The sequence below is a fragment of the Rissa tridactyla genome, chromosome 6 (assembly GCF_028500815.1).
Source record: "Rissa tridactyla isolate bRisTri1 chromosome 6, bRisTri1.patW.cur.20221130, whole genome shotgun sequence".
NCBI classification, from domain to species: domain Eukaryota; kingdom Metazoa; phylum Chordata; class Aves; order Charadriiformes; family Laridae; genus Rissa; species Rissa tridactyla.
Genome location: NC_071471.1, coordinates 2,376,379 through 2,392,365, shown reverse-complemented (window position 1 = coordinate 2,392,365; position 15,987 = coordinate 2,376,379). Strand labels below are relative to the sequence as shown.

General features: G+C 39.0%; 1 protein-coding gene and 1 long non-coding RNA gene across 2 annotated transcripts in view; one reads left to right on the top strand and one right to left on the bottom strand.

Annotated features, from left to right (window-relative positions):
• Positions 1 to 7,500, top strand: part of LOC128910989 (uncharacterized) — a 31,931-nt gene extending 24,431 nt beyond the window's left edge. Inside the window, exon 3 of the long non-coding RNA XR_008466961.1 lies at positions 7,426 to 7,500. This is a non-coding gene — a long non-coding RNA (uncharacterized LOC128910989). The remainder of the gene's footprint in view (positions 1 to 7,425) is intronic.
• Positions 7,501 to 12,704: 5,204 nt separating this feature from the next.
• On the bottom strand, positions 12,705 to 15,977 carry LOC128911032 (uncharacterized). The gene is made up of 4 exons (XM_054205254.1): positions 15,927 to 15,977; positions 15,457 to 15,563; positions 14,572 to 14,912; positions 12,705 to 13,200 (listed from the first exon to the last, which is right to left on the bottom strand). The coding sequence occupies exons 1-4, from the start codon at positions 15,975 to 15,977 to the stop codon at positions 12,938 to 12,940; spliced, it is 762 nt and encodes a 253-aa protein (XP_054061229.1). The 3' UTR covers positions 12,705 to 12,937.
• Positions 15,978 to 15,987: the final 10 nt, after the last annotated feature.

Sequence of the window (15,987 nt, the reverse complement as noted above, 5' to 3'; positions counted from 1 at the left end):
TTGTTTGCTCTGTGCGACGAGGCTGCCAGGGCCGCTTGGGCTATTATCACAAGATACTCTTGATCTTTTGAAAAGCAGGAAATAGAATTTTTCTCCAACAGGGAAAGTAATTTGCGATGCGTCCATTAGTTCTTCATTAAAGCAAGATTAAATTGCACGGCAAATCACATCTGTGTTTGGATGATTAAAGGGTGGCATTTTAGAGGCCAAAACTAATTACTAGCCAAAATGAATGGGAGTGAAAAAACAGTCATGTTTTTACATTAGATAGTGTGGCTTGTAATTAGATTCAAGCTAATTCCACTATTTCTTCTCATTTAATGAGATGAGCCTGTCCTCATCTTTTTCTAGGCCATGCTAACAGCCCCAAATGTATAATTTTGATAATACTGAGAGTTTACTTTATTGAAATTTCTTAGCTACCTGCCACAAGTGACTGTTCTGTCTAGTGGTGCTTCATTATACATCCACACAAGCTACCATGCATGGCCCAAGCGAGCATCTCGAGTGATCTCTGTACGTTTTTATGTATGTATATTTACATAACTGTGAATTTCTGTGTCTGTATATACACGCACATATATAAATATAATGCCCATGATATGTGTATACAGTTTTGTTAAATGAATATGGGAATTTTTGAAAGAATATTGAAGGAAGGGAAGGTTAGTCTTTGCGTATCTGGAAAATACAAATCTCCATGGAAAATTCCTTTAATTGTGGAGATTTGTGGAGGTAGGTGTTCCTCAGGCAGGAGAAGAAGGAGGTAAATAGGCGGATCAAGTGTGAATGATTGAAATAACACAGTTATTTCCTAGATTCAAAAAAGGAGGTTCTGCCAGTTGTTATTAAAGCAATAACTCTCAATAGACACTTGAAACTGATAGCTGATTCCAAATGACCTAGTAATTCATTAACTTTAGGATATACTACATTCCTAAGATGAAAAATTCTTGTTTCTCACAAAGAGATGCTGCCAGTGAAATGTGGTGCTGTTTCTCTTCTCGGATTCCTGTATTGAGAAGGAAGGAGATGAAAAGGGCCACAAACTGGATGACTATGAGGCCCAGAGAGAACGGGTGTTGTCGCTTGGTTCTAGCTGGAGAACAATAGTGTGGAGGGATGTTACATCTTCGTAAAACGTCATTGGAGTTACTCCCCGAGATAGACATGGATATGGCCAAGTGTCTGCTCCCAGACCTCCAAGAAGGAAGCGTAAAGCGGTAGCTGGAGTGGGGCAGAAGGGAGGGAGAAGGGCAGAGACTGCTCCGTAGAATGCCTCTGATCTTCCAGTTTCCAGAGCGGTCACTGGAATTTGGGAGTAAGCCTGTAGCTAATTCTTGAAGATTGGAATACTTCTCACTTCTGTGCTCCCAGCTCTGTACCCAGTAGAGCATTTAGGAAAAAGCTTTGAGGAGATCAGGCTCTGAGGGGCATGTATAGAACAAACACACAAAAAAGCGTGACACAGATCTTGCCGTCAGGAAGGCAGACACCTTGAAGAATTTGTAATTTATAATTTAAAGGCTTATTCTGCAAAAGTTTACCATTACTGGCTGTTCATTTCTTTTCATGAGCATCATCCTATTGGCATTTTAATTCATTTGTATTAAGTGTATATGTAAGTGTATAATCAGGCAATTGCACGGCCTTTAGTACCTTCTGGTGCATGTACATTTGATGAATAAATGAAGTGTGTATTTCCTTTCTCTTCTAATTCCCTAAGTGGTTTTTTTAGAGATGACCAACGCCATTCTAAGGCGAGTTTGCTTTTGTCTATATTTGCCCTATCCTTCCTATTCCCTAACCATTTGCTCTTGGCCACTGTCAGGAGAGAGAAGTGCAGAAGGGGCCTTTGGTTCAGTCCAGGATGGCAATTCTTCTGTTCTCAGCACTTTCTGCTGCACTGGTCACTGCAGGTTGCTCCAAGTATAGCATCATGGAGGACTTGAGAAAATGCTATAAACCAATTTATAATGCATATGTAGAGCTGTACTTTTATAAAACAAATTCTCATTTGAGCAATATCAAACAGTTCCCACTCCCTGCAAAATTCTCTTCATCCTCAGTAATTTATTAGGGCATTTTTTGCTAACTTTTCTTTTAATGCCTTACTGTCTTCTGTGAAACTTAGGACAGTCAGCATTGTGGCCCGTTTGTGCCTTGCATTTTTTTCGCTAGTTCATTGGTTTATATTCACTATAGAGATTTCCATTGAAGGGGATATTTGTAAATAAGAGACATGAAACTGCCTCCAGGCAGAATGCCATAGGGGAGATTAAGCTCACTTGTGATTTTTAGAGATTCAAGATTTCTTCTAAAGAAAACAGTGTATTCCATAATTGCCAGATTCATGTAAATTTACTCTTGATGCTAGGCAAATCAAATTGAGAAAATACTGCAGAAGTTCTAGCAAAGGAAAAGTTAAGCTTCTTGACCGCAAAATTGAAAATACAGTTACAAAGCAGAGAAATCCCCCTTGATCATAGAGTCCTTTCTTGCTTCTCACTCAGGAGCTTTCAGACACCTCAGCCACAAGGGCTGACTTCATCGTACTTTGCCCCACAGAAGTACTTTTAAGTACTTTAAGTAATTTTTTCTTCCTTCTTTTTTTTTTTTTTAATCTGATAAGAATTTTATTTTAGTGACTGAAGTCTCTGCTGTGTATTATTTGTGTTATCTCTGGAGATCAGTTTCTGACTAGTGGACACGAAACTTGCAGCTTGGTTTTAATGATTATTTAATGTCAATGTAATAATCAGGAATTGCACATGGGACAATTTTAAACAATATTTCAAAGTTGTAGTACAATTTTATTACACGTATAACATAATGTTCGCTCTACATTACATCTTACCAAACTCATAGTCATCTTTCTTCTCCAATCCACATATTATATTAATAAAACAGCTGAAAAGCTTGGTATTTTGAATGTTTTGCCTAAAGTACTTTTCCCTACCCTTTATCAGTTTCAGGGACTCATGCCATTGCACCTGCGTTTGAATTCTCTTAATTATAGGGAACCTTGCTTGCTAAAACAATAAGAGAAATGTGTCCATTTATCATTGCTTGTAGCTAGAAAAACTATGACTGACACTCCTGCAGATATTCTGGCAAGCTAAAAGGCTTCTTACAGCTAATGGGAGTGGCTAAGAATTCATCTGAAGACAGAAGGGTCCTATTTTCTTCTAAAGACAGTTTATATTTTCTAAATTGTGGATTGCAGATTTCAGAAGTTTTTTGAGCCCTCTGCTGACCTTGCAAGCTTCCTGCAATAATGGAACCGAAGTCTGGAATAACAAGCCTTAAATTCTGCTTCAAAACCACTTACATATTGCGTATTTTTGGCTTCCTAACGTAATTCCTTTAGAACAGTATATGCAACCCTGGGTCCTGCAGTTTTCTAAACAATATACTTAAAAATGAAAGATTTGCAGGTTCTGGAGAAGTTAGTTCTGGCTGTGGCAGTGGTTCCCAGAGTGTTTTCTACCAAAGATCACCCTCAATAGCAGTTGGTGTACATTTTGTTTGATATTCCAGACTCCCCGGGACTGGTCTATCAAAACGGAAGCTTTCCAGATGAGTAACAAGCATTCCCACTTTTTTTTTTCATCTTTCTGGATGAGTAGTAAGTAATAAATGTGGGGCTCAATCATCCAACTCTATGCACGGAAATAAGTTGTCCAAATAACTTCACTACAGTGAGCTTGAAAGCCCCAGATAGGATAAAATCATAGAATCATAGGGTTGGAAGGGCCCTCTGGAGATCATCTAGTCCAACCCCCCTGCCAGAGCAGGGTCACCTAGAGCAGGTGGCACAGGAACGCGTCCAGGCAGGTTTGGGATGTCTCCAGAGTTGGTGACTCCACCGCCTCTCTGGGCAGCCTGTTCCAGTGCTCTGCCACCCTCAGAGTAAAGAAGTTCCTCCTCATGTTTAGGTGGAACTTCCCATGCTCAAGTTTGGGCCCGTTACCTCTTGTCCTGTCCCCGGGCACCACTGAAAAGAGCCTGGCCCCATCCTCCTGACACCCACCCTTTAAATATTTATAGGTCATAATAATACAGGTCATAATTTTTTTATCCATAAACAGAGGATCTATAAAAAGTTACGATTAGTTCTGAGACCTAAAGAAATAGTAAAAGACCAGATTATCTTCCTTCTCCATATATATAAAGGTCAATCATTCAAATTCTCTAGTTGTTTCTGGTTGTTTTCCAGAGAATGAAGCATAACTTTTAAGATGTAAATACCGTTACATGTTACTGTATATATACGCATACTTTTATTTTTTCTTCATTATAATTAAAGAAGTCATTACATTTGAGGACCTTGTAGGCTAAGTGAGATAAAATAGGACTTGACAAAGAAACAGCTGACGTCTAGCAGACAAGAACGGGAAGGGAAATAAATGCCAGACTACTAGATCACTAGATTTTTGAAAGGATTAACAATTCACACAAAGAGTTGCCACACTTCCCATGGGAGTTAGGTAACCAACAGAGGAGTTGGTAACAGGGACCTCTTAATCTTCTTGAACTGCATCATAAGTATTTGTATGATTGGGTCTGTAGGATGACTAGAAAGTTTGGTCGTAGCAGGAGAAGTACTGGGAGAAAAGGGAGTTGTGAAGAGGATTTCTAAGAAGAGAGGACAGTTTTCGGGCCTGCAGCAGCAGGAAAGGCTTTCTGGGCACAGATACCATGAGAAGTAGGAAGAAGGTAGAGTAGCTTATGAGGACAACGGCTTTAGCAAGATTTAGCTGGAAGCAAGGAGGGGGGAGCCAGCATCATCTGACTACCAGCTTTCACTGGTATGGTATCATAAGTGAAATCTCAGGAATAAAATTTTATTTGAGACAGAATAATTGATCTAAGTCATGATCTTGGCATTTGGGGAGACACTACAATTTAAAAAGTTGATTGGATCTTCCAGTAACCAATTCTATACTGTGACAAGTAATATTCAGGTCACACTCCTCCTTTGAAGTTTTAATGGCCACTACAATTTTCTGTTAGTCACTCACTTATGTTTGAAGTAAGCGTGCAAAGCCTTGGCTGTCTCCATTTGTCTATAACTACTTTAGAAGCTTCTGAAGGCACCGAGCTCATAAAACTGCAGGCTTCAAAGAGCTTATTCAAAGATTCCATTCTGCTGCTGCCATTTATCAAAGGGGCACTTTTAAAATATATATCTCTTTATAATAAAATGTTTTTTAAAATATAAACCTAACAGTGGGGATGATTGAAACAAAATCTCTATTGGCTTCAATGGCAGCAGAACTGAGTTCCATAGTTTTAAAGATAACATTTATATTTCTACAAATAATGTTATATTCAAGTAAGTTGCTAATATATGGAATCAGAATTCTTTTTTTTCCCCTCTTATTTTTTTTTCTCTGTCCTAATTTTTTGGAACTTTAATGTGAGTTTAACCTTGAAGTTTAAATCAAATTTTAAATTTAACCCCATAATACTGAAAATTATTGTCTCTCCTAAAGAAAATAGAAACTCGCTGTTTTTAAGTAGAATTCTATAGGGCAGATATAAACCTGAAGAGGCAGTGGAATGTTGAAGTTAAATTGTAATTTATTAAAAAATAGGACAAGAATTCTGTCATTTATCAGTCCCATGACAGATCTTTCAAAGATCTACTACATGATGTTGGATACGGCACATAGCATCAAGTTATTTTATATCCCCTTTAAACAAGAATACCACTGCTTACCTCCATCACATTCGTGGTGGCCTGCTGTCTTGTCCAACACACTCCCAAAAAAACAGTTGACTTTACCGTTTGTTAGACCAGCCCTTTAACCCATCATCTGTAAATAATCATGGCCTGGGGGGGAAGTGGTAGTGAATGGCTATGAAATGGGTAGGATACCAACCAGCAATGATTTGAGAGATGCATCTTTATGGTCGTAAGGTGTTCCTACTCCTTCCTTATCCCGACAGCTTGGTCACCTGTTTTGTTTGCTCCAACAGTGGCCACCATAACATCACAATCTGTTGCCATGGAAATAGCTGTGATTTTGCAAATTCACCATTATGTCTTCACAATGAAATCAGACAGAAAAAAAAAGAAACAGGCAATAGGGAAAAAGCCCTTGTTTAAAGAGAAAAGCAACTTGATTCTAAATTCAGACCTAAAACCTTTGACTTCAGTGGGTTAACTCCTCATACCAGCTCCTTTTGAAGTTACTACTTTTCCATTGTTAATCCCTGGCTGCTTTGGGAAGGGATGACCACATCAAGTCTGCTTGAACACTGCCTAGCAGAGTGCCCTGATTCCGGTCTCTGGACTTATTATAGTAGAACTAAATAATAATAAAATTATCATAATGATACTGTAAACATAGTGTGGCAAATAGCCATCCAAACACAGGACTTCAGTGAATTTTCTGTGTTTCCACTGCTGTAATTTATGTACCACCTCAGGCATGTAAGAGCCTGCATTTTGGGCATATTCTGTTGATTCACACTTGGGCTACATTTTGAAATTGGCTTGCATAACCATCCCAGAAGAATTATTTCACTTCTGCTATTCTGGAGTAATTCCCCCATGTAGGTAGTTTCTTTCCAATTATAAGTGACTTTATTCTGAAATAACTTCCCTGGTTTGGATAGCAATAATTTTTCCTGAAATAAAATTATTATTTTAGAATAAAATTCCCTACAACAGAAAATGTATTGGAATACCTAAATGATACGTATCTGGTAGATCCCTTGTTTAGACAAAACTTTAGAATCTAGACTTTTTAAATAAGTGTCAAGCATTTTTTTTCTGAAGTAACACTGTCTTTTAATTTAATAGAGGAAGAAATTTGAGAATTGCACTACATCAACCAATCATTATTTTTTAGCTGCTAGTTGGCTTTCCCGACTGTTACTTTGAACTCCTGGCTATTCCTGGAATACATAGCACTGCTTGGAAAAGCATGACTCTCTCAGTGGCCTGCTCTAGAAGTAATGCAGTTGCCAATGAATAGAAATTAGCATTGATGCTATTTGATAATTTCATGGTCTCCGTAGTTCAGTTCTGAAATGGGAGGGTAAGTTATGGGCTTGCTGGGTGTGTTGTACAAAATTCTGTTTTCATCTTGGCAGAACCATTTAGGGAGCCTTATAGTCTTGCCTTTGATATAATTTTGATAAACTACTGGAACTCTAGGCTTTTTGACCCTAGATTTTATTTTTATTACTTCTTTTTTAAACCCCAAGATAGCTGGAAGTGGAAGTTGTCCCCTAGTTTACTGAGTCCAGCCCCCCCCAGGTGTAGGTGGCTATCTGGGGTACAAGCGATGACTAGTTACTTTAATAGAAAATCTCAGGTGGAATTTATCTATTTATTGTAGAATTAGATCTACAGAGGGCTTTGTTTTTAAAGTGGTACTTAATGACCAAAATTTTCTCTGATCTCCTCAGATACTCCATGCAGTTGCTGTCTGTCATTGGAGATGTGTATCCCCCAGCTGTACATGCTTTAAAGTTCTCCAGATGCCTGAAGTTGAGCCTGTGCGTTCTGCTGCCTCACAGGTAGGACAAGGGAGCTCGTGGGCTGGCTCCTTCTGCACAGGCTGCTGAGTTCAGACATTTATGGAGCCAGAGAAAGGATGGATGATTGTGATTCTTTAGTCCAGTGGTTACATTTCAACCCATTGCAGCCAACAATGTCTTTTTCAACAATCGGTCATGAGATAAAGTACTGAAATAATCCCAGGGATGGGAGTTGGAACTTTTTTTTTTTGCTCTACAGTGGTTTTTAAAGGGAATATATTTTAAGACACCTTCGATCAACACTTGGCAAAAATACTTCTTTACAATAAACTGTTGGATAAGATCATTGATCATTATGGTTCAGACCTAGCTAATGATTCTATATAATGTGGGGTTAATCAGACCAAATGTTTATGCTAGAAAGAACATAAAGGCCAAAGCAATTATTGCAGTAAATTGACTGAATATTTTGAGAGTTACTGAAAAAGTCATCTTTCCAAATTATAGTGTTAGCGAACAGTTACAGACTTGAACTGCATTCACTAGAAATACATACCTTGGCACAACTACAGAAAACAGTTAGAAACAGGTGAAGAAGAAGGACAAATTGGTTTTCATAAATGTAGGACAACTGTAAAATATTTCAAAACTGCTCCATGAAAAGGGACGCAATAATGTGTCTAGCTTAGCTGGCACAATTGTATTAAACCTCAGCTTAAATTTTCCTGTGGCTATTTCAAACCCAAAGACAGGGATACGCACTGAAAAGCTTGTCTTTTTCTCATTTATAGCATTTGGTCTAATAAATCGTACTGCCTTTCTCTGCTTTGTATGACTTGCTTATACAATGCAAACATGCACCACTCAGGCAAAACTGTTAGGGTGTAAGAGCAAATACACATATAAGGACAAACAGCTTGAAGACAAAGCTGTTGTCACATGGGAGCAGTTCTCTCTGAGGCTCTAAATACATTTTCAAAGCAGGATTTTGTACCTGATTAGTTCCTGGATGTAAATTTCAAAATAAATATTGGTATTCAGTGAAAGATAATTACTAGAGGCATTATGAACCTGACCACTTACTGTCAAAAGCAAAAGCTGTGCTTGTTTAATAATGTAAACAGAATGGGAACTCTTATGGATGAACCATTTTGAATCACATTACAAGGAGATGAAAATAGCACTTGAAACAATGCAACAGGGATCCCATGTGAATTTGGACTGAGGAGCAGGCTGCAGAATCAAACCATCACCCATGTCTATTGGGTAGACCTTGCCCACTGATCGGGATTCAAATGCTTTTCTTAAATCTCTTAAGCACTTCAAGTTCTTCACGTGCAAAAGGTAACACATCAATATAAATTCCATTGGGCTAAACTGTTAACACTGAAAGAAAGTTAAGTAAGTGGTTAAAATCATAGTTACTGAATAAATTCAGACATCTACTAAGGTAATAATAAACTCACTGTTGAAAAAACAAGATGAGGATCCAAAGACAGTGGCAGATACCAAGAGTGCATTTTGAAATGCAGTATTGTAATGGCAAAAAAAGCCATTAGTTTGGGTAGAGCCAACTTAGTAAAGGAGGTTCAGAAATGTTATGTCTGTTCATAGTAGATACCTCTTTCCAAATTTTCTCTTTAGCTGTAACCCAGCCCAGAAATTATAAGCCATCACAATGCCATGATGTGAATCTTTAGGGTTCTAGAAGAAGAATAAGTAATTATTTCTGGACTGCTTATCTGAAGTAAAATGAATTAGTTCCCTACTTTGAGAGACAGACTGTACTACACAAGACAGCGACCAAATGTTAGAAAAGGATTAACGATACTAACTACAGAGTTGTATTCACTGGCAAATTCATCAGAGCACCAAAAGGGACAGTGGCACACAACAAGGCGACCCTTTAGAAAAGATCCTTACGTGCTGAAGTTCCTGGGCAACGACCAGTTGCATGTTCCGCTCAGGCTGATGCTCGAGGACAGTATCCGCTAGGATATGCTACAAGGGGGGCCATCCCAAGCAAAAAACCTTGGAAGTTAAAAAATGGAAAATTTACAGAAACAAATTATTGGTTATTTTTAAGTCAAAGCACAAAACCCCCTCAAGAAGCTTATATAGGATGAATCTTTCTACTAGATGATCACCCAGTGGTGCAATCTTCTGATCAATTCTCATTTTAAATATTGAGTTAGAATAGAATATGCTGAATGACAAAGTCTTACCATAATTTGGCCAAGATGGGATTCCATGCAAGTTCATAGATAATCGTGTACAAGTTACAATTGCCTCATTTTTGTAATTCTCTGTTACATCAGTGGAAGTATAATACACCCTGGCTTTTATGGTCACAAGTACTAGAAGAAAAACCAGCATAAATATCAGATAAATTGATTTTTTTAGAAAAAAAAAAAGTATCAACAACATAATACCTTTTTCTTAAACTGAGAGTGTCACTTATTAGAATTACCAGATCTGAGCCTTAGAGGCCAAAGGAAAAGAAAAATATTGCCAATACCTAATAAAAACAAGGGGTCCCAAAATTATTGTCACCGCAGACCAAATGAAACATGATAACAGATGACCCCTATTTCAAACTGGAAAAAAAAAGATGAATCTCAGACAGTGGTTGCTAACCAGGGAAGATAACAGATAGTCCATTCTCATAAAAGTCATGTATTATCATTCACCCCTGGGTCAATTTTACAGGAAGAATCGAAGCTCTTTAGACAAAACTCAGGATAGTCTATGAGGATACAGGCAGTATGAGCGAGGGGTTACAACAGCTACTGCAAGTAGTGATTATGTAGTTTACACATCTTTTTTTTTAATCGTTCTTCAGATATAGCTGAGGTTAGGAGATAACAACCGCCTATTGCCAAGGCTTTTGTTATACCTTTAACACAAAGGCTATTTCTAAGCTTGCGTGGGATTATTTTTCTTGTATAATCTCACAGGGTAGTCACTGTTCAGGGTGATGAATACTTCAGGAGACTGCTTTTTAGGCCTTCCATTACACTAAACAATTGTTATATTGGTCTGTCTAGCTTGTGAAGGTCCCATCCACCACTTTCCCAGTCTGTTACATTTTCAGGAACGCCCTGAAGCATCCGACTCCTTCATTGTGTCAGACACTATGGGTGCCTTCCCAATGCTCGGACATCGCCAGCGGTGAGTCCTTCCTTCTGGCCTCATGGGGGCTCTTCACATCCCCAAGCCATTTGCTCGTCATCCTTTATGCATCCTGGGCTCTTGCGGCTCTTTCTCCACACCTCTCTTTCACACCATTATTAATTCTCTTATTCCTACAGTGAGAAGAAAAGCAGAGACGAGGTATTTTGTTGTTACGCTGCATGCTGTTAATAGCTTTGATCTGTAGACAATTACAGATCATATTGAAGCTTCTGGTTCTGCCAGCTCTATATCTGAGCTTCATATATTCCCTGATTAACTTTCTTTCTCATTTGATTCTGCTTAAATCTGTAAATACCTATGCATTTCTGCCTAGGATGTTCTTTGAGGAACTGTGGAACTGATTGGATGTATTATTCAAAAGTTTCCATGTTACAGCCAAAAAGACAAATGACACCAACCCGAGAATAAAACCTTGCTTCATTTGGCTACCTGTGTCATCTGCAGCAGTTTGCCTGGGGTGAGCTATTCCGAGGACATACAGAAGCACATCTGACTTTCATGTTGCTATTAAGGTGAAGCCATTGTGACAAGAGCTGTGACTAGTTTTCATAAGGATAGTTTGAAAAGACAAAACCAGGACATCGGCTTTACTTCATAGGTAGGTGAAAGAAGGCAAGGGACACAGCTAGAGGAACTGGGAACCAAGAACAGCCAGCTAGAGAAAGTTCGGTGATCAAAGTCCAAGAAAAGGGGTTTTTTTCATGAAATTTGCCATTAGAGATATTGAGGAGGCCTATGTATTAAATTCCTGAGTTTTGAGGCACTGTAATAGAGCCGTCAAACAAAGATATAGAAAGTGCTACTGTTTCCACTAGACATGACAAGCTGAGGATTCCCAACAAAGTAAGCTGTCCAGGCCACCTGAAGAGGGATAATGAAAGTGATTACATCAGCAAAGAGGAAGGAACAATCCAGGTAAAGAGTTGGTGGCTGTTTGATCTTGGAGGGTTGCTGTTACCTCCAGTGCAGTCATCCAAAGCTGTCTAAAAATTAAATAGGCTAAAAGAACAAGAATGCCTAGGATTTCTTCCAGGAATTTCTGTAGTTACCTACTAGGCATCAAAGGAGACTTCTTTTGAACCTTCAAATATACAAGGAGGTCACATGCACTGGTGACTGCAGATTTGGTAACCTATTATTCATTATTTGATAGAATCATATTTTCTTTTATTGATTGTTTTACAGTCCCCAAGGGATGTGTGTTGCTTTCAGTGCCACAAAAAAAAAAAGGTTCTGTAAAATCTTGGGGGTTTTTACAGGAGTAACAGCAGCTGCCTGTCGTTGTTAATGACAATGGCAGCCTATTTTTTTCCCTATTAATTCTGATTAGGAGTTCTCATATGAATATTAAGTCAAATTTTTACGATGAATGATGTCCTGCAACCAGGGAAAAAATGTCAGGTTGACCTAAGATATTTTCTTATTTAAAGATTACCTTTTAAAACCTAAAATCACAACAAATTAATGATTGGGGGGGGTTGTTAATTTTTTAAAAAGAGAATATTAGCTGCAGTACTTGGGCTATACTGACATTTGGGACAAAGAGACAAGCCAAAGCAATGAGAAAATTGTCGAAAAGTAAAGTATCACCCACAAATATCAACAGCCACAATTAAATAGCTGCAGTTAGAAAAATAATATACTTGTTTCATAACTCTAGGTGGCAGCAGTGGAACAAAATAGAGAAAAATGTATGATTATGATTATACTTGCTCACTGTTAATACAAAATCCATTAATTAAATACTGCTCTCCGTGTTTCTTGACACAATATTACTTCCATACTCTAGATGGCAGCAGCATCACAAAATACAGAAAAATAAGATTCATTGTATTCCTGCTGTGTCCGAAATGCAGCCCCTTCAAGTTTTGGAGGTTAAAGTTGGAGAGGTCGAAATGCAGATTTCCTGTAGGCACTTTCCCACCACAAAAGAAGAAAAAAAATCTAAGAATGACTGTTAAATATCATGTGCAATTAGAGGTAAATCACTTCTGCAGTAAGGCTACGTTTTGGCAGTCTTAGGACGCTCTGGGTTTTACTAACAGGGAACGGATATGCAGAACACATAAATGACAGCATCTCTCATCCGTGCCTGTGCACACTTGTCATGGATCGTGCTTTTGTGTGTTGGGAGAATTACAGCTTTTGCAAGAGAAGGCAGTTACTGGAACCACATGTATTCAGTCTTTAAATTGTAAGTTTTTGCATATATCAGTTCAGAAGGATTTCATATGAGTAAGTCTGGTCAAAGGACTCTGAGGTGAAAAGAAGGCGTTTGCTTTAGATTATGCAAAGTTTCAGTAAAACCCTTTTTGAATATTGTTTGACTAAAAAGCATCATAGGTGCCAGCTCAGCAAAAGGCTGATGTGGAAGTCGCAGCAGGAGGGACTGGAGGTGGAACCACATAACCTCAGCTCCTCGGCTTTCTCCTCTCCTGATGGAGACAAGGCCCCAGCTGGATGGAAAACTCAAGCAGTCCAGGAGGATCTTCATATTCAAATCATTACCTGCCGGGTGAGAGTACATAAAATCCTGCAGAGAATTATTTAAGTGTAGCACCTTTGTTGTTCATATCATTGCCAGTGTCTACCCTGTGTAATTTTACTGCTGTTACGGCCAAAAGAGTGAGCATCCACCAGAGACGGGGTGATAGGCAGCGTAATGCATCACCAAGTGTAAACACCGAATATTAAGAGAAATGCAGTGTATGAAGAGGTTCAGTATGGGGTGGGGAGAGAATTGAATTTAATGCTGAGATAGAGGATGGACTTAAGGAAAACGGGGCACTTGCTTTCTCCAGCTGGCTCGTGTATTGTCTTCAGTCTCGGAGCCTTCTTGAGGGTTAAGAAGGGTATCGCCTGGTCCAGTTTTAATTGCGTTAGGAGCACATTTTGTCAGACACAGATTATTGCCCAGTGCCGTGGCAGGGTCACACTATGGAGGTGACTCCTTTGACATATTTTGGGAGTGTGCCTTGTTGGAAGGTACAAGTCTGTGTGCTGAGCAAGATGACTGACTGCGATCTGTTAGTGGGATCTATGAGTAGGACAATGTGAGAGACCCAAACACTAACTGGGGCCCCATCAGGTTTTTCCTTGACCACTTAATATTCACTCAATATGGGGAAGGTTCTTGGTCTGTGCTGCTTATTGAAAAAAAAAAATATTTGTAATTAAATTATTATTTTATTTTAAAAATTATTAAATCTCTCTGGGGGAGGGAGGGGGGAAACCAAAACAAGAAACGGGACACTAAAATTGAGCTGGTATCAGTAGTATTAAGCTAAAGTGAAAGCTAAGGCAGTCCACTTAGTGAGTGAATACTAATGGAAGTATTTTGTTATATAAATAGATGTTCATCGGCTATTGATATACTGGATTGGAATCAAATCATGAAATTAAATCATCAGATCATCAGTTCCACAGACTGACTGTAAACTCTCCCTAATTCATTATGAACTCTTTGATTATAAACCCTGAACAATTTCATCTGCTGCATCTGTAACTCAAAGTGTTTAATATTTTGATAGGGAAGTTAAAAAAAACCTTTAGCACCTGAACAAAACTTTCTGACAAAGATATGAAGGTCTCCTTTCATTTCAGTTCCTCGATGGTGGCTAATACCTCCCTTTTCTCAAAAGTAAGCTTATCCAACTATTGTTTCAGACTACTTAAAACTATTATAAAGTTTTCTGGCACTTTTCCCAGATAGACTGCAGTTGCTTATGACGAACCAGCCTAACTGCATTTTCAAATACTAAAATTAAATTTAAAATATTTTGGATATCTGTCACCAAGGAAAAAAAAAAGGATTAAATCAGATAAAGGAAAAAGCAAATACTGAAGATTGCAAAAAATTTGCAACCTTTCTGTTCTTACAGTCTCTTGGAAGAAGAGGTGAATCAATGCAAGAGGCAAGCGGTGGTGCTGGTCCTGTGCTTCTCGCTCCAGGCTTCCTTCCCGAGCCGGGGAGAAGGCCGTGTGCTGGGCTGCACAGGCTGCTCCGAACCTCTGCAATTAGATGTGCTGAGGCTTCTATTTTCTGGTGACTACCAGGTGCCACTGGGACTGTGAAGCGTGCTACAAGCTTTTTGTCTTGGTGGTCCTTTATAACTTCATGGTTGCAAGCCAGTGATGTGTATGAGATCAGAGTCTTCTGAGGATTAGGCAGAGCCCAGCCACTTGTCCTGTATGTACAACTACCTGCTGGGGGGTTGTTCCTGGGAGACAGTGATTCCATGCAATTAGTATTTTTTCCTATTAAAATGAGATTCCTGTTGAACTTAACACTGTGGCATTAATTTTGCAAGATGTGTATGTGCACAGTCTCTCTTTTACTCCCCCCGTGCTGTAGCCAGATTCACAGACAAAGCTGTTCTACTGGTGGGATGAAAAAGCACGGTGAAAGTAAGGGTGTTGTATCCTTCGCCTGGGTAACAGCTCTCTGTTCCTTCTCTGCTTTGAATAGATTCTTTTAAGGCTTGAACAACTCTTAATAGTAGAGATCCCATTAGCTGATGCCAGCTAATGTTGCTGATGGGATGAGGGCAAGGACTGCTGCTGCCTTCTTCAGAGTAATATTAATATATATAGGAGTAGTAGTAGTGTTCTGTCCACCGTTTAATTTGTCAGCTGAATAGCAGCTACATACTACAAGAGACTAATAAGCAGTGTTTGTCATTTTGTTTATTTCCTCTTCATTGCAATGACTTTGAATATTTCTTTGGAGGGGAGTTCCTGTGCCTGAGACTATTATATACTTACCTACTGTCTGACCTGCTGTTTAGTTGTGTGGAGAAAGGACTGAAGACATGCTGTAGCCAGAGTATCTTGAAGTGGAGGGGTGCAGGAAGAGGAATGATACAAGAAGGCTATAGAATCTATGTTTTCTCTGGAGAGGAAAAAATGCATTAAGACACAAACATTTTCTGCATGTGCATGAGTGCCCGGCTTGCTGATACAATGCCACTTCATTGAAGTGGTCCTCTCAGCCTGTGAGGTACCATCGTTAGCCAGAGAGACAGAAATCACTCCTTGCTTTGTGAACTACTATAATGATCAAGCATAGAGGTGTCTTAATTTACTGAAAAGAGACAATGACTGAAGATGCTGAAAAGCACTGGCTGAGATTCTCACAGAATCCCTGCAGCAGAACCTGGCTTCTTCGAAGCGTTCTCCAGCACTTCTTTATATTTTTTTCTTATGCTTTGTAGATCATTCCTGTGATTTCTAACACACAGGCCCCCGTTCGCTGCCTCACACTGTGCGCTACACTGGGTAACCATAAATCCTAAA